At 35.9% G+C, this 24,142-nt stretch overlaps 1 protein-coding gene across 1 annotated transcript in view; it reads right to left on the bottom strand.

Moving 5' to 3' along the window:
• LOC111053885 (protein transport protein Sec24C) overlaps positions 1-24,142 on the bottom strand; it is a 44,389-nt gene that overhangs the window by 15,796 nt on the left and 4,451 nt on the right. Inside the window, exons 4-10 of the mRNA XM_039420261.1 lie at positions 22,981-23,559; positions 19,573-19,869; positions 10,519-10,698; positions 8,606-8,801; positions 6,539-6,654; positions 3,384-3,605; positions 1,022-1,148 (exon numbers count right to left, since the gene is read on the bottom strand). Of these exons, the coding sequence (XP_039276195.1) occupies positions 1,022-1,148; positions 3,384-3,605; positions 6,539-6,654; positions 8,606-8,801; positions 10,519-10,698; positions 19,573-19,869; positions 22,981-23,559 (1,717 nt within the window). The remainder of the gene's footprint in view (positions 1-1,021; positions 1,149-3,383; positions 3,606-6,538; positions 6,655-8,605; positions 8,802-10,518; positions 10,699-19,572; positions 19,870-22,980; positions 23,560-24,142) is intronic.

Raw genomic sequence — 24,142 nt, 5'->3', positions numbered from 1 at the left:
GACTGGGGTTTCCAGATAGGCAGAGTCGGAATTCTCTGATCACAGTAAAATAACCCACATGGTCATTCACGCTGTGGAGGTGCTTGACTCCTAAAAAGAGTTTCCTCGTAAAAATCTCAAGTTTAATGCCTAATTTCCTATCTAAATATACATTTCGGTTCAACAACATCATGTTCCTCATCATCTAAATTCAGCTAAAAGACTGACAACGATAAATAATAGAAGAGGTTACTTCTACAGAGTAGTCAAACTCCATATAAAATGAATAAATAAATGAATTTAATCTGTTACAAGCTCATACAAACGAGTCAAATCGATATAAAAGTTGGCGCAGATGAATCGGATGGTTTTAAAATATTTGTCAAACTGTCAATTTTAATGGTATTGGATTCAAATAGAATACAAAACGTGTAGTTACAATGGAAGTTTATTAACAAAAAAATAGTTTAGTTAGATTGTTTTAAATTTCATCCAACAAATGCCCTCCTTCACGACAGACGCATTCTTGGAGTCTGTCCTAAACGTTTCACACTCAAGCACATAACCTAGAATTGATGATAACCACATTTACGACATGGACAATATAATGCTCGAACAGGACGGGGCAACTACACATACCCCTAGGATATCAATGCAAGCTGTACGCGACCCCCTCGCTCACCGGACCTCACAGTACGTGAATTTTCTTATGGAGTGATTCAAAAACAAGTGCCTACATGAACAAACCCCGGACCATTCAGAAGTAGAAGGCAGCAGCAATTCACAACGAAATCACATCAATTCCTAGTGATGTGCTTGAACGGGCGATGCGGAACGTCATCAACCGAATCCAAGAATGCGAAATTAATTATACATAATCTAATATTGAAATCTACAAAATACAATTTTATATAGTTAATCTTCCAAAGCTCATGCTTTGATTTTGACTTTGATCTTGACCAATATATTATTTACAATTCAAAAACCAGTGACCAATCTAATCTAAAAATTCATAGAACAACAATACTAAATTAATTATTACCTAAAACAGTCTTTTCCTTGTCAGTTCCCAGCATTTTCCTATCATCTCTGTTTTTCAATTTGCCAGGAGCTTCTGCTATGGGCAGTGAAGAGTGGAACATCAGAAGCTTTCCAGCGCACTCCGCTGCCTGAAACCATTCACAATTCCAAACGTAAGATAATGAAACAAGAGGTAAAATATGAATGAGTTTGTACAATTTATTCTTTATTAATGTTACAAATGACACTGATGTAATAACACTGGTGTGTTTTGAAGGGACGGATTCAAAGGTTCAAAGAACTTCACACGTCAACCGAAGCTTATTGTGTGTCAAAATCAAATATTGCGTGTCAAAAATTGTGTATCAACACTGGTAACTTAGATAAAATAATACGGTATCTTTGTGCTAAATCAAAGAATGAGGGTACTTATAATTTACAACATATATACCAACCACGAAGTTGGTAGTTCTACTCAATTGGTGTACACACGTACACACGGCAGTACGAGTTGATTACCCTTGAGCGGCTAACATCCTGTGTGGATTACGGTCGTTTAATGAACATGAATCATTGGCCCATATGAATAAAACCAGAGCAAATGCTCATGAGCAAGAGCATGGAGCATAAGGTTCTGCTCATGAGCAAAAGGTAGAAGCAAAAGCATTTGCTCATTTTTATATGAATAAGCTTTACTTTATACTCTTACCTTATGCTCCTGAACTCTGGAGCAAATGCTCACGTATTTTAAAGATTTTTCATCAGCTGATTCGCTTTTGTAGCCTTAATTTGTTTTTATAGCTCACGGAAGCGCTAAATATGCAAGTAGGGGGCACCGTTTGTGTTTGCGTCGTCTGCTCTTTAGGTTAACCTGAGTTTTAGGTTAGTTGAGTTTAGAATTTTGAAATAATAGCGTAAAAAAATGTCATCTCTATAATAATCTTCAGCATATTCTTATAATATCAATAGCCTTCTTCTAATCGTCTACACTCTCATCTTCTTAAATGCCTATTTCCTATTTTGTGATGGCTATCTTTATATCAGGTAGCTTATCTTTTGTATTTATTCTTTTGTAGGGATAATGGCGATATATATAATGGTTGAATCTAAAAAGAGTTTTATATTTCTCAACTATTGGTTGTTATCGTATCTGGTATAGTTTCCTCTTCCTCATACGAATTAGTTGAGCCATTTTACTATGAGCAAAAGGTGATAAGCTGCTCTAGACTAGACTCACCTTTTTTGAAGCATTTGCTTCAAAAGTTGAGCAAATGATCTAGTTTATTCATACAATTTTGAGCAAAAGCTTTTACTTTTGAGCAAATGCTCAAACTATTTTTTCGACGAGCATGAGCATGAGCACGTTTATTCATAGAAAATGGAGCAAATGCTCCTTATTTTAGAAGTATAAGCAAATGCTCAACTTTATTCATATGGCCCAATGTGAAAAGAATTAAAGCGAGTATAACCTCAATGAGTGGATCATATTTTGAGCAATCATATTCATAAACAATCTTTAGTAATTAAGAAATCAATAAGATAATAGAGTAAAGAATCGCTTATTGACTAATATGCAATCAAAATTCGGGAATGGAATAGTAAGGGCTATAAGCCTGTTTTTTCGTTTCCAATCATTTTATGATCTATTTGTTTTGTCATTGTTGTTAAATAAATAAATATACATGTAGGGGATAGGAAATTCACGAATTTCGCATCATCACGTCTGAACTACAGAACTTATTAATTTGAAATTTTTCAAATAGATTCTCAATTTACCGAGAATGGTTATAGGCCTATTTTCAATTCTTCAAGATCTCAGTAGGTCCAGTTTGTAAAGTTTTTAATTAGATCCTTGCGAAGCACGGTTCAGCTGCTAGTGAGTAATAGAGTATTATTTTTCTTCTTCATATAGTCTAACTATACATTTTCAAAACAATTGAATATCCGTTTCATAAATTATATTAAAAACAGGGTAACATGACTAAAAGATCTCCCTGAATTACCAATGACCTCGAATCTGAGATACACTCATTCTAGCCCCAAAACTTACTTGAAAATCGGTTGCGCCTTCAACTCAATCTTCATTTGAAATTTTGTTTCTTACTTTATATTAAAAAAAGGCATATTTTCTTTCAAAATTATTTTTGATGCGACTGATGCTTCTATCCTTTTCTATGTGTCTATTGTTTCTATGTCTCTACTGTTTCTATTACTTTTCTATACGTCTCGAATATTTGTTTATATAATAGGATATGTATCTATTCTGTTCCTTGTGTCTATTGTTTCTATTCTTTTCTATGTCTCTATTTTTCCTATGTCTCCAATTCTTCCCCTCTGATGTATATCTGAATAAATATGATTGATTGATAACATTTTCAATTCACCTTGAGAGCTTCAAGACCAGCTTGGATGGCAGGAGCGAGGATTGTTTCAGTTTCTCTGGTATCGGCGAACATGCGAGGGATCTGCTCCATCAGCTGATCGATCACCATTTCAGACTCAATCGGGTCGACCAGGAATCCGTCCAATAGAGGCATAAACATGTCGTTCACGTCTCCAACAACCATCATCTGTGGTTGAGCCAGACACGCCTGAAATGAATCAATTAATTTGTTAAAACATATAAAATATCCCATTTAGGAGTTACCTCTCTACTAATATTTACAGCTTATCTATACTGAGCTAAAGTTAAGATTCGTTTTCGTTTGTGCGTAAATGCCTTCGTCGACTACGACAGGGAGAGAATCTCAGATTGGTTGATTTCAATTTGTCTACATAACCTAAAAGATTATGTTCAATTATGTTTTAATGGGATAGGTTGAGCTTATACTTTTTTATACTTTTAAATGGCAATATGTTGATATTATTAGAATTGTTTTGATTCTTGAATAATAAACACAAATGATGAAAAGTTATTTGATCAGCTGTTTTAGCACACTTGAAGTTTGGACAAAATGAATGTCAACAATGCTTGTCGTCGTCGACTGCGGAAATTTACGCATAAACGAGAATGCACCTTTATGAAGCTTCACGTGACCTTCACTTGAATTGAGCCAGGCTAAAGAATCATTGACCGAACGCAGTGAGGTCTATATTTTAACTAGGATTTTCTTTTGTCTGTCTCTATGTAACGCATTTACGGCCAAACGCGTTGATAGCATTCTATGAGATTTGACAGGAATATTCCTTTTTTAACTGCGCGTCGATGTATACACAAGGTTTTTTGAAATTTTGCATTTTAAGGATGATATGAAAGGAAAATGAATTTCCTCCATACTCCGATATCACTATATATATATATATACTATAGATATATATATATATATATATATATATATATATATATATATAATATATATATATATATATATATATATATACATATATCATTTACTCTGAAGATAGGATTAATCAGACTAAAGACTTATTCATAATCAATCAGCTGACAAGTGGATTATTCATTGCATGCATTACACAGATGTCTGGAGAAGCCGGTGAACAGGTGACACCAGATACTTGTGGGTGAGAAAACTGCTTGAGGTCTACTGTTCACAGAACTACTAGTATTACTTTTGAGCAACATAGATGTATCCGGCATAGATTTGAGTAGAGTCGGAGAACAACTGGACGTTCTGGTTGATGATGGACCAGGCTGAGACATTTTCAAAATACTCTCCCCCAACCTCATCACCTAAATTCTCAGCTCTTGTATCAATTTAATCAAGAACTGTAAACATAACCTATTTTTGGACAATTTCTATCTAAATTTGGGAAAGGAACAGTTTTTGGCTTTAAGCCTGTTGTTCCTTCCCCAATCATTCATGATTGAGAATGATATTGTATGTATCAATGTAGAAATAAACAAATTCTGGGTAACAGATGATTCAATTGAAACACTCTGGACATCATCTCCAGCTTCAATCACTAAGTATTGAAAACTTACTGCAGGATAAAGTTGAAAAACGTATATGCTATAACTGCATGTTTGAGGGAATATACTTTTCACCCGCTAGAGCCTGGTGTGTCCAAATGATCACAGCAGTAAACTTCATCAAGGCATTAAGCAATATAGCTATCTTCTGTATAAAAGAAGTTGAGACTTGGAGAAAATATCAGTGTTGCCAAATTGTGCGAAATTTTATTCTTTTCATGCAAGCCCATATTATGACAGGATGTATTCAATTCGACAACACAGTCGATGCAGATTTTTCAATTCGAATATATTCAGGCATATGGACTTGCATGAAGATATTTAAATTTCGCACTGTTTGGTAACACGGATGTTTTAACAAAGTCTCAACTTATTTTCTACATAGTACTATAATATTGAATGACAGCTATCTAATTCATATATTAATTTATTCATACATTGAAACTCAATAGCGGAAGGCGGTGACGTGGCAGAGGCGAAGAAAAGTCAGTCAATCTAGAAGCCATATTATAAACATCTTCATCAAAATATGAAAACGTCTGGTACTTTACCAAAATTGGAAATCTCATAAATGAAACATACAAGCAATTTTATTATTGATAAAAACCTTAATTTATTGTCAAATTGAATAAGAATGTTATCCTTGGTTATAATATATAATGAATAATAATTAGCGCGTTGTGCTTCGTTGCACCTCTGCTCACTATAGCAGCCACAGCAGTCACTGTTACCAACTTCATTTTCATTTTGCTGCACTGTTGCTCCATATAACCTACTAAGTATTTTTCGTTGCCATGTTGCAAATCTGGAGTGCAGAAAAATTTTTCCCGCACTAGAGCGGAAAAGTGATTCTTTGCGTTCTGTAATCAGTGCAGCAATGGCCACTTTTCAACGTAACTGCAGGAAAATATAATTCCCATAAGTTATAGTTGGACTATTCCCACTCAGCTCGGCTGAGTATGAATAATACCATTAGTACTTATAGGAATTATATTTTCACTGCTCACTGTTGTATGCGAATCCAGATTATTCAAACAATATGATTCTATTCTGCAGTTTCAAAGTTGAGAAGTTGCTGAATTTGAGCTAGTTTTTCGAATAAAGATGATTTCCATTGAAAAGTAATACTTCTTTGAAAGAAGGTAAGATTTGAAATTTCATTTCACTTCAAGTTCAAGATTCAATCTGTGCAAATTTAAGAAATAATCTGTCAATTCAAATAATTTGCAATAATGCACAAAATTTTGGATGTAACCAAAAACATTTTCAATTACTCTACTAAAAGATCACTCTTTAGTAATTCAAATACTCTTAAATGGTCGATACACCATTTCTTCCGTTTCTCTTTAAACAGAATTTCGTTGAGAATATTTGCGATTTTCCGTACTCTATGTAAAAAATGTTTAGCCTAAAGGTGCGTACAGATATACGCGCCGCGAACATGAGCAATTCACTTTTAATCAGCTGATTACATCTGTATTTTTACAGAAACTGTAAGATAGAGATATAAAAAGCTTGGCATCAGCTGATTAAAAGTGAATTGCTCATGTTCGCGGCGCGTAAATCTGTACGCACCTTTATACTGCATTGATAAATAAAGTGACTCACCCTGCAATATTCTTTTGTTGCAACATATTCATAGGCACCAAGAAGCAGTTCTGGACTGGAGAACTTGTCAACTCTCTCTCCAGTATGATCCAAATGTTGAAAATATTCAGGAGGAACTGAAACATTACATTGATATTGATACTTCATATTGTAATCTAATAAATCCAACTCATTTCAACTTCAATTTTATTACAGACTTCTATGAATCCAATTGGGAATTATCTTCGACTGAAATTTTATTTCATTGTTTGTATAATTGTAGGTAACTAAATTTCAATAGTGGATATCGGTAAGCGCACAAGTTTATACTTATGCTATATCAACCTACTCTCATCTTATAATAATAACTAATTTGAATATCCAATGAAAGCAATATAAATAGAACTAAGGAGTTATTCTATTGTGAATATTGATTGAAGAACTAAATATCATAAGGAAATTCGTTGAGTGATAAGGTAAAGCCACTCGGCTGGCAACTGAGAGGTACCGGGTTCGACTCCCGGTCTGGGCACAGTTTTTTTGGAAAGTTTCACTCAACGAATTTCCTTCTGCTATTTAGTTTTTCAGTCAATATTTACAATAGAAGAAGAACTCCTTAGTTCTATTTATATTGCTTTCATTGGATATTCAAATTAATTATTAGTGTGTGATCACGTTGGATGCTTATAATGCAAGTGCACGCTCTGCAGATAAGAAACAAAATCTGGAAAGAGCAATAGGAACATTGACACTGAACGCGAGCACTTGCTGGTTGCATCAGTGTGAACAGCTACATGCAAGTCACAACATGTTTCGATGGCGTCTTCCCGATTTTGTTTTTCGGTTCATACATGATCTGACGTGCACTTGCACATATACGCATTCAATGTGATCACACCCTTAATTATAATATCCTAGCAGTTGGTCAACCGCCATAACTAATGAATTTTCCCAACTCCTCTCAACTTTCTGTACTAGGTTCGCAATAATTGATGTGTCCAACTTGACAGAAATCCTCTCATTAATTTCGATGAGTGAGCTGGAGATAGTAGTACTAGTAGTTCTGTGAACAGTAGACCTCACGCTCAGTAAGTTACATTGACCTGTTGTTATGTTTTCTCAAAAATTAATAAATAATTTATCAATTTTAAATGTCTAGAAAAAATCCTAAATAAATATAGAGCTTTCTGTCCTATCGTACCGTGACGTGTCGTCCCGGAATGTGAGTGTGAGCGCTGTTATCAGGTCTGGCTGCAACTGTCTACAACTTTGATGGAAAGATACATTTCCAAGATGTTCGATGTTTTTGAACGGGTAGTATTATAGTAAACTGTCTACTAACGTTGATGGTTTATGATGAATAATTCTATAGTCTGATTTTTACGGTAATATTGGCGTATGAAGGAGGCTCCTTTTTCCTTTTATATTATCCTTGAAATGCAAAATTTCCAAGAACCTTGTATATACGTCGACGCGCAATTTAAAAAGGAACATACCTGTCAAATTTCATGAAAATCTATTACCGCGTTTCGCCGTAAATGCGCTTAAACATTAAGAGAAATGCCAAATCGTCGACTTGAATCTTAGACCTCACTTCGCTCGGTCAATAATATTCTAGCAGTTGGTCAACCGCAATTTCTAATGAATTTTCCAACTCCTCTCAACTTTTTGTACTAGGTTCGCAATAATTGATGTGCCCAACTTGACAGAAATCCTCTCATTAATTTCGATGAGTGAGCTGGTGATAGTAATATAATTCCACTTTTTGTGTAGTTGAGAAGTTGATATTGTGGTAATTATTCATATTGAATGAAAAAGACTAAGAAATTGTCAAAAACCACAGATTTATTGATATTTAGAAAGACCGGTTTCGGTTATTACACCATTGTCAATCTCTGATAAACTGATTGATAAGTTTATCAAAGATTGACAATGGTGTAATAACCGAAACCGGTCTTTCTAAGTATCAATAAATCTGTGGTTTTTGACAATTTCTTAGTCTTTTTCATTCAAGTAGTATAATTCATTCATTTAATTCATACAGTCTAATTTATTATTTCACACAATACTATTGAAGTTGACAGATACCTTCAGTAGTGCCTTTGCACAGCAGACAGTGGAATCTCCGGCCTCCATCAATGAACTGCATGAATGGAGACATGTATGCCTTGCAGCGCACACACCTCACCGGTCCGATCTCGCCCATATTCACTATTGGAGGCGGCAATTCGTTGCTAGCCAGTCTGGCAAACGGGCTGATCACCAGGCCGAACGGAACCGACGTCTGAAAACAAAAAGATTCTTCAATACGCAATCAATTCAGTAAACATGCTGAGAAAAATAATAAATCAATTCATCAATCAACTATCAATTCAGTTGCTGGAAAAATGAAGAAACCAATTCAACAATTCACAATTAATTCAATAAAGGTTATTACACACCCAGTTACGTTTAGCTAGGAATACGTCTTCGGAAGAGGTAGCCATTCTATCTCCCAATATTGAAAGCTACGCTACGCTGGTGAGAACGTGACGGATTCGTAGCTTGGATTTAACATTGGGAGATGGGACGGATAAGTCTTCCGAAGACGTATTCCTAGCAAAACGTAACTGGGTGTTTAATGACCTTAAACGTTGTTGAGAAAATCAAGAAATCAATTGAGTGAACGTTGCTGAGAGAATCAAGAAATCGATTCAGTGAACGTTGCTGAGAAAATCAAGAAATCGATTCAGTGAAAGTTGCTGAGAAAATCAAGAAATCAATTGAGTGAACGTTGCTGAGAAAATCAAGAAATCAATTCAGTGAACGTTGCTGAGAAAATCAAGAAATCAATTGAGTGAACGTTGCTGGCCAGAGTGGCGAATGAACTTCAGTCAGCATTTAGGGGAAGACTGCAGGAAAGTAGATGTTCATTGTACCCAAAATTGGCACCCTTCACAGACTATGTCCATGAGCTGACTGACTTCACTCTTATTAAATGGTTTATGAAGGCAAGGACGGAGTTAGTCCAACTCAATAAATATTCTCACAGCCAGGCGGTGAAGCTTTGCTCTCTGTGTAGCCTAAAAGAGGAAGAGGACATAATTCATTTCGTCGCCAGGTGTCCGGTTCTGGCGGAGATACGACGTCAACACTTTGGAAGGAGTCTCTTGCTCGACGCCGAAGATACTTCATGATCCAGGAGTTCAATTATTGAACTGATTTAAAAACTCTGAACTGAATTAAAATAATTCTGATAACACTTTGGAAGGAGTCTCTTGCTCGACGCCGAAGATACTTCATGATCCAGGAGTTCAATTATTGAACTGATTAAAAACTCTGAACTGAATTAAAATAATTCTGATTACATTATGGTGGTCAAATAAAGTATTTATCAACTCCCCCAGACGGCGATACGCCATGGGGAATAAGCCGACATTTTGTCTGTACCTGTTTATTTAATGTAATGAATATTTATTATTGTTAATATCAATATTGTTAATAATTACTACCTATGTTTATTACGCATGCAATTGTTCAATAAAGGCCTTTATTTATTTTTATTTATTTTATTATTGAATGACAATTTTTATTGATATCCTTTGAGTAATACCTTCCTGAACAAGAATCTGGAGTAAATGATCATCGAGTCAGATCATCAATAAATCATCAACAAACGATAGTTTTTTTATATTTAAAAACAAACTTTGAAAGATACAAGTGAAACATCTATGAACATATCAATTTCTAACATAATGAACATACTCAACAAATGACAGTCTTCTTATCTTTGTTTCAATTGGATTCGTATGGATTTTGTTGGTGGGGAGTCCCTTGCGGGGAGGTTCCACCTCGCCTCAATATATCATTTAAGCCGTCAATGGGCCTTACGACGTTCATACTTCAACGGGGACCGACATAATAAGCTAAACAAACTTTAAAAGATCGAAGTGAAAAACTTATGAACATATAAAATTTATTTTCATCATGCAAATAATTCATCTATTGTTGCAGCAACATACCTGTTTCATGACATCAACTGTTGTAGGAATATTGTACATGGTTGACCGTATGAATCGAGGACTAGCATTGCCTTGATCGTTGACTGTGAAATCAGTGGTGACCAGCGGCGGAGGTTGTCCTTTCAAGTTAGTGGTGAATATACCGGACTTGGTTTTTCGATCCTCTTGCATGACTTGAATCTGAAATAGAGTAAACTTTATTCATAATCCATAAGGGTAATCGCGATGTATCTTTAAATAGCTGAGCTGTTATATTTAATTATTTACAATGCAAATGACACTAATGTTGAATGAAAAAGACTAAGAAATTGTCAAAAAACCACTGATTTATTGATAATTAGAAAGACCGGTTTCGGTTATTATACCATTGTCAATCTCTGATAAACTGGGTTTCGGTTATTACACCATTGTCAATCTCTGATAAACTGGGTTTCGGTTATTACACCATTGTCAATCTCTGATAAACTGGGTTTCGGTTATTACACCATTGTCAATCTCTGATAAACTGGGTTTCGGTTATTACACCATTGTCAATCTCTGATAAACTGGGTTTCGGTTATTACACCATTGTCAATCTCTGATAAACTGGGTTTCGGTTATTACACCATTGTCAATCTCTGATAAACTGGGTTTCGGTTATTACACCATTGTCAATCTCTGATAAACTGGTTTCGGTTATTACACCATTGTCAATCTCTGATAAACTGGGTTTCGGTTATTACACCATTGTCAATCTCTGATAAACTGGGTTTCGGTTATTACACCATTGTCAATCTCTGATAAACTGGGTTTCGGTTATTACACCATTGTCAATCTCTGATAAACTGGGTTTCGGTTATTACACCATTGTCAATCTCTGATAAACTGGGTTTCGGTTATTACACCATTGTCAATCTCTGATAAACTGGGTTTCGGTTATTACACCATTGTCAATCTCTGATAAACTGGGTTCGGTTATTACACCATTGTCAATCTCTGATAAACTGGGTTTCGGTTATTACACCATTGTCAATCTCTGATAAACTGGGTTTCGGTTATTACACCATTGTCAATCTCTGATAAACTGGGTTTCGGTTATTACCCATTGTCAATCTCTGATAAACTGGGTTTCGGTTATTACACCATTGTCAATCTCTGATAAACTGGGTTTCGGTTATTACACCATTGTCAATCTCTGATAAACTGGGTTTCGGTTATTACACCATTGTCAATCTCTGATAAACTGGGTTTCGGTTATTACACCATTGTCAATCTCTGATAAACTGGGTTTCGGTTATTACACCATTGTCAATCTCTGATAAACTGTGCACAGTTTTTTTTTTTTTTGAAAGTTTCACTCAACGAATTTCCTTTTGATATTTAGTTCTTAGAACTCCTTAGTTCTATTTATATTGCTTTCATTGGATATTCAAATTAATTATTAGTGTGTGATCACATTGGATGCTTATAATGAAGTGCACGCTTGGCAGATAAGAAACAAAATCGGCAAAGAGCAATAGGAACATTGACACTGAACGCGAGCACTTGCTGGTGTGAGCAGCTACATGCAAGTCACAACATGTTTCAATGGCGTCTTCCCGATTTTGTTTTTCGGCTCATACATGATCTGACGTGCACTTGCACATATACGCATTCAATGTGATCACACCCTTATTATAATATCCTAGCAGTTGGTCAACCGCAATTTCTAATGAATTTCTGTGAACAGTAGACCTCGCGCTAAGTAAGTTACATTGACCTGTTGTTATGTTTTCTCAAAAATTAATAAATAATTTATCAATTTGAAATGTCTAGAAAAAATCATAAATAAATATAGAGCTTTCTGTCCTATCGTACCGTGACGTGTCGTCCCGGAATGTAAGTGTGAGCGCTGTTATCAGGTCTGGCTGCAACTGTCTACAACTTTGATGGAAAGATACATTTCCAAGATGTTCGATGTTTTTGAACGGGTAGTATTATAGTCCACTAGACAGCTGATTTATGATGAATAATATTCTATAGTCTGATTTTTACGGTAATATTGGCGTATGAAGGAGGCTCCTTTTTCCGTTTATATTATCCTTGAAATGCAAAATTTCCAAAAACCTTGTATATACGTCGACGCGCAATTTAAAAAGGAACATACCTGTCAAATTTAATGAAAATCTATTACCGCGTTTCGCCGTAAATGCGCAACATAAAAACATTCAAACATTTAAACATTAAGAGAAATGCCAAACCGTCGACTTGAATCTTAGACCTCACTTCGCTCGGTCAATAATATCCTAGCAGTTGGTCAACCGCAATTTCTATGAATTTTCCAACTCCTCTCAACTTTTTGTACTAGGTTCGCAATAATTGATGTGCCCAACTTGACAGAAATCCTCTCATTAATTTCGATGAGTGAGCTGGTGATAGTAATATAATTCCACTTTTTGTGTAGTTGAGAAGTTGATATTGTGGTAATTATTCATATTGAATGAAAAAGACTGAGAAATTGTCAAAAACCACAGATTTATTGATATTTAGAAAGACCGGTTTCGGTTATTACACCATTGTCAAAAACGGTCTTTCTAAGTATCAATAAATCTGTGGTTTTTGACAATTTCTTAGTCTTTTTCATACAAGTAGTATAATTCATTCATTTAATTCATACGGTCTATTTTATTATTTCACACAATACTATTGAAGTGGACATATACCCTCAGTAGTGCCTTTGCACAGCAGACAGTGAAATCTCCGGCCTCCATCAATGAACTGCATGAACGGAGACATGTATGCCTTGCAGCGCACACACCTCACCGGTCCGATCTCGCCCATATTCACTATTGGAGGCGGCAATTCGTTGCTAGCCAGTCTGGCAAACGGGCTGATCACCAGGCCGAACGGAACCGACGTCTGAAAACAAAACAATTCTTCAATAAGCGATCAATTCAGTAAACGTGCTGGGAAAATGAAGAAATCAATTCATCAATCAACTATCGATTCAGTTGCTGAGAAAATGAAGAAACCAATTCAACAATTCACAATTGATTCAGTAAAGGTCATTACACACCCAGTTACGTTTAGCTAGGAATACATCTTCGGAAGAGGTAGCCATTCTATCTCCCAATATTGAAAGCTACGCTACGCTGGTGTGAACGGGACGTTCACACCAGAACGGATACGTCTGGATACGGGATACGGATACGGGAGATAGAACGGATACGTCTGGATACGGGATACGGATACGTGAGATAGAACGGATACGTCTGGATACGGGATACGGATACGGGAGATAGAACGGATACGTCTGGATACGGGATACGGATACGGGAGATAGAACGGATACGTCTTCCGAATGCGTATTCATAGCAAAGCGTATCTGGGTGTGTAATAACCTTAAACGTTGCTGAGAAAATCAATAAATCAATTCAGTGAACGTTGTTGAGAAAATCAGATAACGTTTTTTTTATTGCAATCTAGTCTAAAGAGACTAATGATCAATTTTTTTCTAATATAATAATGGGTTAAATATTATAAAGATAGATAGTTCTCACCAGGACAACTACTTCTAGCAACTAACTTGAAATTAACAAAAGTTAACAATAATAATATATAAATATAAAAATAAGTATTATGTATTATATTACATTTATCATGTATTATAATATACACATTCACAATATAATAGAAAATATATTCACATTCATAATATATAAATATAAACTGGGTTTCGGTTATACACCATTGTCAATCTCTGATAAACTGGGTTTCGGTTATTACACCATTGTCAATCTCTGATAAACTGGGTTTCGGTATTACACCATTGTCAATCTCTGATAAACTGGGTTTCGGTTATTACACCATTGTCAATCTCTGATAAACTGGGTTTCGGTTATTACACCATTGTCAATCTCTGATAAACTGGGTTTCGGTTATTACACCATTGTCAATCTCTGATAAACTGGGTTTCGGTTATTACACCATTGTCAATCTCTGATAAACTGGGTTTCGGTTATTACACCATTGTCAATCTCTGATAAACTGGGTTTCGGTTATTACACCATTGTCAATCTCTGATAAACTGGGTTTCGGTTATTACACCATTGTCAATCTCTGATAAACTGGGTTTCGGTTATTACACCATTGTCAATCTCTGATAAACTGGTTTCGGTTATTACACCATTGTCATCTCTGATAAACTGGGTTTCGGTTATTACACCATTGTCAATCTCTGATAAACTGGGTTTCGGTTATTACACCATTGTCAATCTCTGATAAACTGGTTTCGGTTATTACACCATTGTCAATCTCTGATAAACTGGGTTTCGGTTATTACACCATTGTCAATCTCTGATAAACTGGGTTTCGGTTATTACACCATTGTCAATCTCTGATAAACTGGGTTTCGGTTATTACACCATTGTCAATCTCTGATAAACTGGGTTTCGGTTATTACACCATTGTCAATCTCTGATAAACTGGGTTTCGGTTATTACACCATTGTCAATCTCTGATAAACTGGGTTTCGGTTATTACACCATTGTCATCTCTGATAAACTGGGTTTCGGTTATTACACCATTGTCAATCTCTGATAAACTGGGTTTCGGTTATTACACCATTGTCAATCTCTGATAACTGGGTTTCGGTTATTACACCATTGTCATCTCTGATAAACTGGGTTTCGGTTATTACACCATTGTCAATCTCTGATAAACTGGTTTCGGTTATTACACCATTGTCAATCTCTGATAAACTGGGTTTCGGTTATTACACCATTGTCAATCTCTGATAAACTGGGTTTCGGTTATTACACCATTGTCAATCTCTGATAAACTGGGTTTCGGTTATTACACCATTGTCAATCTCTGATAAACTGGGTTTCGGTTATTACACCATTGTCAATCTCTGATAAACTGGGTTTCGGTTATTACACCATTGTCAATCTCTGATAAACTGGGTTTCGGTTATTACACCATTGTCAATCTATGATGAACTGGGTTTATCAGAGATTGACAATGGTGTAATAACCGAAACCGGTCTTTCTAATTATCAATAAATCAGTGGTTTTTTGACAATTTCTTAGTCTTTTTCATTCAATATGAATAATTACCACAATATCAACTTCTCAACTACACAAAAAGTGACACTAATGTAATAACATTGAAAGATAAAATAATAAGATAGTCCTTGTGCTATTTTTCTTCCAAATTTATAGGTGAAAAAGTCCGAAATAAGGTTAGAATAAGGTTATATATATTCATATTGTTTTTTAATTTACTATTGATATCTAGTCATGAGACTAATGAGCAAATTTTATAGAACCTAACCTACTAAATAAAAATAAAATACAGTGAAACTCTTACAGCTAAAGATAATATTATGTACTTGAATTAAATAACTGTACTATAAAGCATGATTTTATCGTTTCACTATTTATTTATTTTTATGGCTTTTATCGGCAGAGAGATCCTTTCGGATGTTCTGCCTTGCCGTATTACCCAATGTCATTTCCTATCAACACTCAATAGGTTATGTATTCGGATCTTCATGTTTTCTCACTAGAAATTTGCACTTCAAATTCCTGAGTTTTTATTTTATAAAGTTTAAAATCAAGAAAACATAGCCTAAATTTTCAAACACAAATTCACATTTAAAAAGCAAACAAATATAACATTTTGATGATAAAATTGAACTGAAAATTTAACAATTTTTCCATGGCAACCCAAGGTTAATTTGTAATAATTATAAAATATGTTTGTTATTGTATTGTTCCACTCAATCACCGCTCTGCTTTCTCACTTGAAACCACTTGCATTACGCTAATTAAAATGGCTTCCTCCTTTTGAGCCTCCGCACCAATCCTCCGTTGTCTAGCAGCTGGATTGCCTCGACGTTGTTGTGTTGGTAGAGCCGTGCTGAGCTGTTATATGCTGAGTTGTGATATTAGGGCTATTGAGGCAATGTTTTTGTATTAATCAAGCTAAACTGATATTTGCTAACTTGGGATAGTGAGCACCCAAGCTTGAATTATTTCAACTACAATAGCAATCAAAGCGGAAACTCATGTAACCCATTACTATAATCTCACTTTTGAAACTCAAAAGTGTTTGAAGAGGTTAGAAAGCTATAGAATGTCGTTTCAACAAAAAAATCTGGTGTGGCGCACTCACACAACTTTCCTTGCTATTATGAAAATTGATCAGCTGACGCTAGTGTTCCCGCGCATCTCAAGTCTACTATTCAAAGATCTGAGCCAGCTGGTGACAGGACAATAACGCTGGATACATACGAGATCTGCTATCTCTTCATAGTGAATGATTTAATAGAATCAACAGCTGCCAACAGTTTGCAATTTAATAAACTCCTTTTTTCAAATTTCAAGCTTATTTTTCAATTTTAGGTGAAAATGTTACTGGACATTAATTGAATGGAGTGGCCGTAGTCGAGTGGATCAGATGCTGGCTTTATGATTCAGAGGCCCGGGGTTCAAATCCCGGCCCGGGCAAGATATTTATCTCGGGCCACTCCCGTGTTTCGGATGGACACGTTAAGCCGTCGGTCCCGGCTGCTTAAAAAGCAGTCGTTAGATCATGTCAGAGGCCCTGAAATTGATCAGCTGCGACCTGAAAACTCTGACACCAGACCTGAGCCAGCCAGGTCACTCGATATTATTATTAATTAAAGAGATTTTCATGCTCAATCTTTTCCACTCGAAATTCTTCGTTTAAATTATATCTGAAACCTGATAATTGGAAATCTAAAATCAAACTTTGCATAGATGGGGGCGGAGCTCCTGAAATTTTTACAGATATGGGACTTGTGGCAGTTGATATAGCTTATCAATGACTATTTTAGGTATGAATTTGATCAAAAATACTTGGAGCCATTTTCGAGAAAATCGAGAAAACCCCTGTTTTTGACAACATTTTCGCCATTTTAGCCGCCATCTTGAATTGCATTTGATCGGAATTGTTCGTGTCGGATCCTTATAGTGTAAGGACCTCAAGTTCCAAATTTCAAGTCATTCCGTTAATTGGGAGATGAGATATCGTGTACACAGACGCACATACACTCATACACATACACACACACACACACACACACACACACACACACACACACACATACAAACCAATACCCAAAAAACCACTTTTTTAGACTCAGGGGACCTTGAAACGTATAGAAATTTAGAAATTGGGGTACCTTAATTTTTTTTGGAAAGCAACTTTCCTTACCTATGGTAATAGGGCAAGGAAAGTAATAACCGGATTTAACGCACTGATACCTACTGCTACCTCAGCTAATTCTTTTCTCAATATACTTCTCAATAGACTTAATATAATGTATAGTCTACTACGTAGACTAAACACTGGATCATCAAATAACAGAATTCAACAAATAGCTCGACTTAGCTGGCTAGATTATCTCAAAAACCGTGAATCCCCTATTGCTTATCATCAACTACCAACTAATACGTTGAGAAAGCTCAAGAAATGAAAAGGGTACTACAAAGATGAGTCATAACTAATAATATTACTTACCAAATTATGTTGAATTCACCAATATAATGAAATTGCAAATCTAATGACTAATTAAAACAATGAATCAGAGTAAAGAAATTAATATTCTTCCACTCAACTAATAGAAAGTGAGATAAAGACTATAGTGAGGTGCGCGTTATAATGGCAATGGAGAAAGATAGGAGAAAAACGTTGCCGATCCTCTGTCTTGGCAATGCCTTCTATAGACGGTAGCTGATACAGGTTTATTTATGTAATATTAACTGTTCATTCCCGTTTAAAATAATTTATATTTTATTAAGCAAGGAATTATATTTTTCAATAATTTCATAATGAGTTTTCATAATTAAGATGAAATATTTTGTTAATTTCTAATTCAACATTGATAAAAGACGTCCTGGCAATAGAGCAAAGCGAGAAAGAGATAGTGCTACCCGCTTTGTTGAATGATAGACAAGGATAGCAATACCATTGCCAATCAAACACTGCTATTATAACGTGGACCTCACTATAGTAAATTATAACTTAGCTGTGACGGTGATAATTAAAATTATAACTAATTAGAATTTGAATGCTAATGTGCACTCTTGAATGTTATCCATCTAAATTCGGTATAGAAATAGTCAAAGACTCACCAGTTTGTTCTATTATTTTACCCATTTCAATAACTCAATATTTTCCAAATTTTTTATCGATTATTGGGTGCGATATTCGATTTAATTCCGTTTTTCTAACCCATATAAATTGAAATGAATGAATCAAAGTGCAAGTAACAGTGATAGAAACAAGCAAATCTACTACCAAGAATGCATTTAATGCACAAGCGCGGTTAACGTTTTTGTTGGTGGCTAACGTTTTCATTATCTAAAGTTATCAAAGCATTTGAAATAATACCAGCATGCCTTTCAAAAGCCAAAACCTAACCCCCTAGCCTACCCTTTGAAACATTAATCTGTTTATTTTGTTTAATAACAACTTAACTCTTTCAACTTGTACTCTTTTTTTCTTGTACATGTACATAATATTATATAATTACTTTTTAATTGAACTCACTACTGGAGTTCAAGTATAACTTTTGCCAGTAGAGTCAAAAATGTTTCATCAATTTGCTTAATATTATCTGGTAGTCTCTCAAATTGTGCCTTTCATACACTATCACCCCAACAAAACAGTAAATTTGACAATAATCGACAGTAATCGGCTTGAGATAACAGTAAAAGTTGCGACATAAATTCTCTATACCATGGGGGTATCTACTTACGCTATTGTTTTTCTATGACACTATCTTCTAGGTTATGTTACTATTGCTGATTGATTCACCTGATGATAGCTCACTTACCAGACTTGTCATTTGATCAGGATTGAGCCTTTAGACTAGGATAGCAACACCGAAGTAATTCAGATACTTCCATTATAACGTCACTTTAGGAAGATGATACAAGGATAGCATGATAGGATAGGTTAGGATGATAGACAAGAATAGCAACACCAATTTGAATCAAATACTGCCCTTATAACGTGGACCTCACTAGAGGTTGTGTTACTATTGGTAATTGATAGGGTACTTACTGGACTGGGCATCTGGTCAGGATCAAGTCGCTTGGCTTGATTGGCCTGGCCGAGCGGCGATGGGTAGCCGGGTGGGTAGCCTGGTTGTTGCGCCGGGTAGCCTGGTTGCTGCGCTGGGTAGCCTGGTTGCTGCGCCGGGTAGCCCGGCTGAGGCTGCTCGCCCTGGTAGTAGCCCTGGTTGAGAGGAGGTGGCATACCAGGCGCACCCTGACCCATACCAGGCGGCGGCATTCCTCCCATAGAAGGTGGAGCCTGCTGAGGTAAGTGGCCGCCTTGTGCATTGTACGGTGACTGAAACTGACACAAACATGTTACTTTAGATTACAGTGAACATACTAATGACTGTAACCAGTCTTATTGCCAGTGTGTTCCTCTCTTTGTTCATGATTCTGTAAAATACCTAGGCATCATGATAGATTCTCGACTGAGGTGGGAGCCACATATTTCTTATGTTTGTAATAGATTAAGGAAAACATTTTATAAGTTTGTTCAATTGAGAAATATTCTTCCATTGTACCAGTTGAGGATGGTATTCCTTGCCCTAATCTCTTCTGTAATTGAATACGGCATTGTTGGATGGGGAGGTTGTGGATCTTCCATCTTACAACCCCTTATTTTGCAGTATAAGAAAATTGTAAAAATATGTCTGAATAGACCAATTAGATATCCCACTAACCTAATCTATAAAGAATTCAAAGTTCTAAGCCCTGAGGATTTATATAATTGAACTTATTAAAATATGTATTTGAACGACCATTAGATTTTCCAGTGACTCCTGAACATGGATATACAACTCGTGGTCAAGCCAGAGAGAAACTGTATGAGCCGAGATGTGTAACTGCATCTGCGGCTGGTCATGCAGCCTTTCAGGGTCCTCGTTTATTTAATGTTTTACCTTTCGATATTTCTAGAGAGTCCTCCTTATCGATTTTCTGTAGAAGGTTAAGACTGTATTTGTCGGCTTCATAAATTGTTTCGTTTCGTTTTGTTTCATTGAAATATGTTTAACTTTATTCTGTAAACTAGGCTATATAAACTAAGCATTGTAATCAATTTGTTTCTTTTTGTGGAAGATGTGTATTTTTGTTTAGATTGCTTAATGGCATGAGATAATACTATTTATGTAAGTAGCTCTATAAAGTACTTGAAGCAGCTGAATCGTTTTTCTTATATATTTTCTGTAATTCATAAGACGAACCACTCCTCGACGCAGGCCTAGCCTAATGAGGAGTGCACTTGATATTTTTTATGTTTTATGCTTTGTAAAATTGTACAATGAAGTGAATAAAAGTTATTATTATTATTAATGAAAATTAAAGACTGCAACTGACTCAAATATGTTACTTTAGATAAAATTAAAGAGCCTGATGAATATTTAAATTTGAATGTGATTTGATCATTATGATCAAATCTATCTGAAATATACAGTGTGTACAAAAAAGAATGGCCCGATTTTAAATAGCTATATTTATTAGGAAGAAGGGCTTAACACTAACAAATTGCATACTTAAATACTCACAAAATATTTGAGTTTACGAAAATGCATAATAAATGTTCAATATGTCCTCCATTGGCTGCACGGACGACATCTAGTCTGTAGCTTCATTCATCCCAAACTGATCGTAAGGTGTCTTCTGTCACTGAGGCTACAGCCGCTGATATTCGGGATTTCAGTTCATCAATGTCACGAGGTAAGGGAGGAACGTAAACATGTTGTTTGACATATCTCCACAGGAAAAAATAGCATGGTGTTATGTCAGGGTACCTAGTTGGCCAAGAGTGTAAAGCTTGGTCTCGCGGTCCTGTACGCCCTATCCAACGTTTAGACAAGTTCTTACATGTCCGTGCAGCCAATGGAAAGCTTATTGAACATTTAAGATGCATTTTCGTAAACTCCAATATGTGTTAAGCCCTTCTTCCTAATAAATATAGTTATTTGTGAAAATTACTGTTTTTTCTCCCTGAGGGAGAAAAAACATTTTTCACTCGTGATATACACAAAATTTTTCCTCCACCTACATTTTTATAAAAACTGCAAAAATAGTACTTTACGTAACAAGTCCGGTAACGATAATTTACCGCATAAGTATGATTGTTTCTGCCCTCAACTACGTTTCGGGCATATCATACAAATGCGATAAAGACGTTACCGTACGAGTTACGTACAATGTTTTTTGTCATACTTATCTGAGAAAGAATAATATTGCTGAGAAACAGAAACCATTACCTTCTGCTGTTCGAGCTACTGCATTCTATAAACATAACCTAGCCCGTAGCGCCTAGTTCATAACAGACAGACCCTTCAAATAAAATAATAGAGGCCTAAATTATAATATTTCAGATGAGTTCTTATAACTTGAAAATCCTTGAATGAGTTCTTTAGTTATTTGAGTTAGCATATTAATTACTCAGATGTTATTAGGACTCAGTAAAGAGAACATATGATCTCTTCACAGTATAGTATGCTGTAATGAAAATCACATGTTTTCTTTTTCTGCAAACAGCTGTTTACCGGCTTGATTTAATGCATGGAAAACAGCTGCAATTGAGTAAGTATGACAAAAAATAATTTTTAAAAACGTACGTGACCAAACTATGTGTTACAACATAATCTAAAAAGTAAACAGAAACAGCTGGCTTGTAATCACAGCGCTATCTGTCGGCAAAAGTTGTAACAACAATGGCCGCCACAACTACAGCTATGATGAAGTTCCCGTTTCCAATTTGATTAGTTAATGAGGAATATTCATTGGCTGGTATTTTGAATAACATGGAATAAAAAAAATTATAGATTTTTTTAGTAGGCCTATAGTGATATGAAGTTTGTAATAATTTTATCATACAAACATACATTTCATATATTGATCAAATGTCTGGTTGAGGTATTGAATTTAGTTTAGTAGTTTAATGACTACTCTATATGCTTCCTCATCTGAGCTTAGACCTTCTAACCTATTTCAAATGCACGTTTTTAAAATAGAGATGCTTCCCATGTTATTTTAATGGAGTTTCTTTTCCTCCCTAGAGAGTTTTTCTGTTTTTTAGTACCGAGAGTGAAAAAGTGTCACTTTAGTATTATGATCCAGGTAGTAAAGTAAGCACTTTAGACAGGAGGTGGAGGAAAAAGCTATTTGAAATTGGGTCATTCTTTTTTGTACACACTGTATTTTATACGTCAAGAAAATATGTTTATTCATGATTCAATTAGAATTTCCATGGTTGAGAAAAAATATTTTAGTAGTTCATGGTGTTTCTTTATAGTCAACAAAAAATTAATTTGGAAATAGTGTGAAGGAGAAAAGGATAGAGCTATCTGCTTAGTCTAATGACAGATAAGCATAGCAAAACAATGTTAATCAGGTGCTGACTTTATAACGTGAATCTCGCTATAATAAAGCGTTTACTTACTCCCATAGGCTGAAATTTGCCGGCCGCCGGCGGTGGCATAGACCTCTGCAAGTTGCCAGGCTGAGGAAGGGGGGGCATGCCGCTGCCCCTGGGGGCGGCTTGCCCTGGAGGCGGCATACCGTTGTACTGGGGCGGCATGAACTGTTTTTGCTGCTGCTGTTGTTGATAGAGTTGTTGTTGTTGTTGTGGTGGCATTTGTTGTTGTTGTTGAAGTGGAGGAGGGGGCATTTGTTGTTGTTGTTGATGTGGAGAAGGGGGCATTTGTTGTTGTTGTTGTTGAGGGGGAGGGGGCATTTGTTGCTGTTGTTGATGTGTAGGAGGAGGAGGCATCTGTTGCTGTTGTTGAGGGGGCAACTGTTGTTGCTGCTGGGAGGGCAACTGTTGCTGCTGATGCGGAGGAGGCATCTGTTGTTGCTGTTGTTGTGTTGGAGGCGGAGGCAACTGCTGTTGTTGATGAGAATCAAACGATTTGTTGTCGGAGGGAGATCCTCCATTGACGGCCGGCGGAAAACTACTATTAGAAATGAAGTTGGAAGGTGGGGGCTGTCCAGCTTTCAATGGCATACCTGGGAATCCCTGCTGACAAAATAAAATACAAAATTACTACACTGTATATTGATACATAGAATTTTATTGAGACTTATTGAAAACTTGGGTACGGCTGTATATCAAATTCTTTTATTCTAAGTATCAATATTATTGTAATAAAGTGACTTTTGTCAATTTCTTTGTGACAATGAAAAATTTTGATTCTTGATTCTATATAGATGACCTCGATAGACGTTACTTTTCCATAGAAGTAAACAAGTAATTTTATTCTTTATTGATTCATACAATAAAAAATAAATTTAATTGTATCTACTAATTAAACTAAATGAAATGGACAACAGGTTCATTCCCAAAACTGTTCACGTTCTAATTCATATTAAGGTGCGTACAGACTTTCGCTCTGCTCCGCAACCGAACGTCACTCGAGCAGAGCGATTGATGATCGACCGGGGAGCAAGAGTGGAACGCGAGAAGAGCTAACATCTCCCGTAACGTTCATGATCGGTGCGAGTGCAGAGCGGGGGCGGAGCGATGGCGGAACGAGGGCGGAGCGGGTTGGAGGCGCGTATATCTGTACGCAGCTTTATATCCTGCAGTCCAAATGATTTTTTAT

Source organism: Nilaparvata lugens, chromosome 2 (assembly GCF_014356525.2).
Source record: "Nilaparvata lugens isolate BPH chromosome 2, ASM1435652v1, whole genome shotgun sequence".
Taxonomy (NCBI): Eukaryota; Metazoa; Arthropoda; class Insecta; order Hemiptera; family Delphacidae; genus Nilaparvata; species Nilaparvata lugens.
The sequence above is the reverse complement of the archived record's forward strand: the minus strand, read 5'-3'. Positions and strand labels throughout refer to the sequence as shown.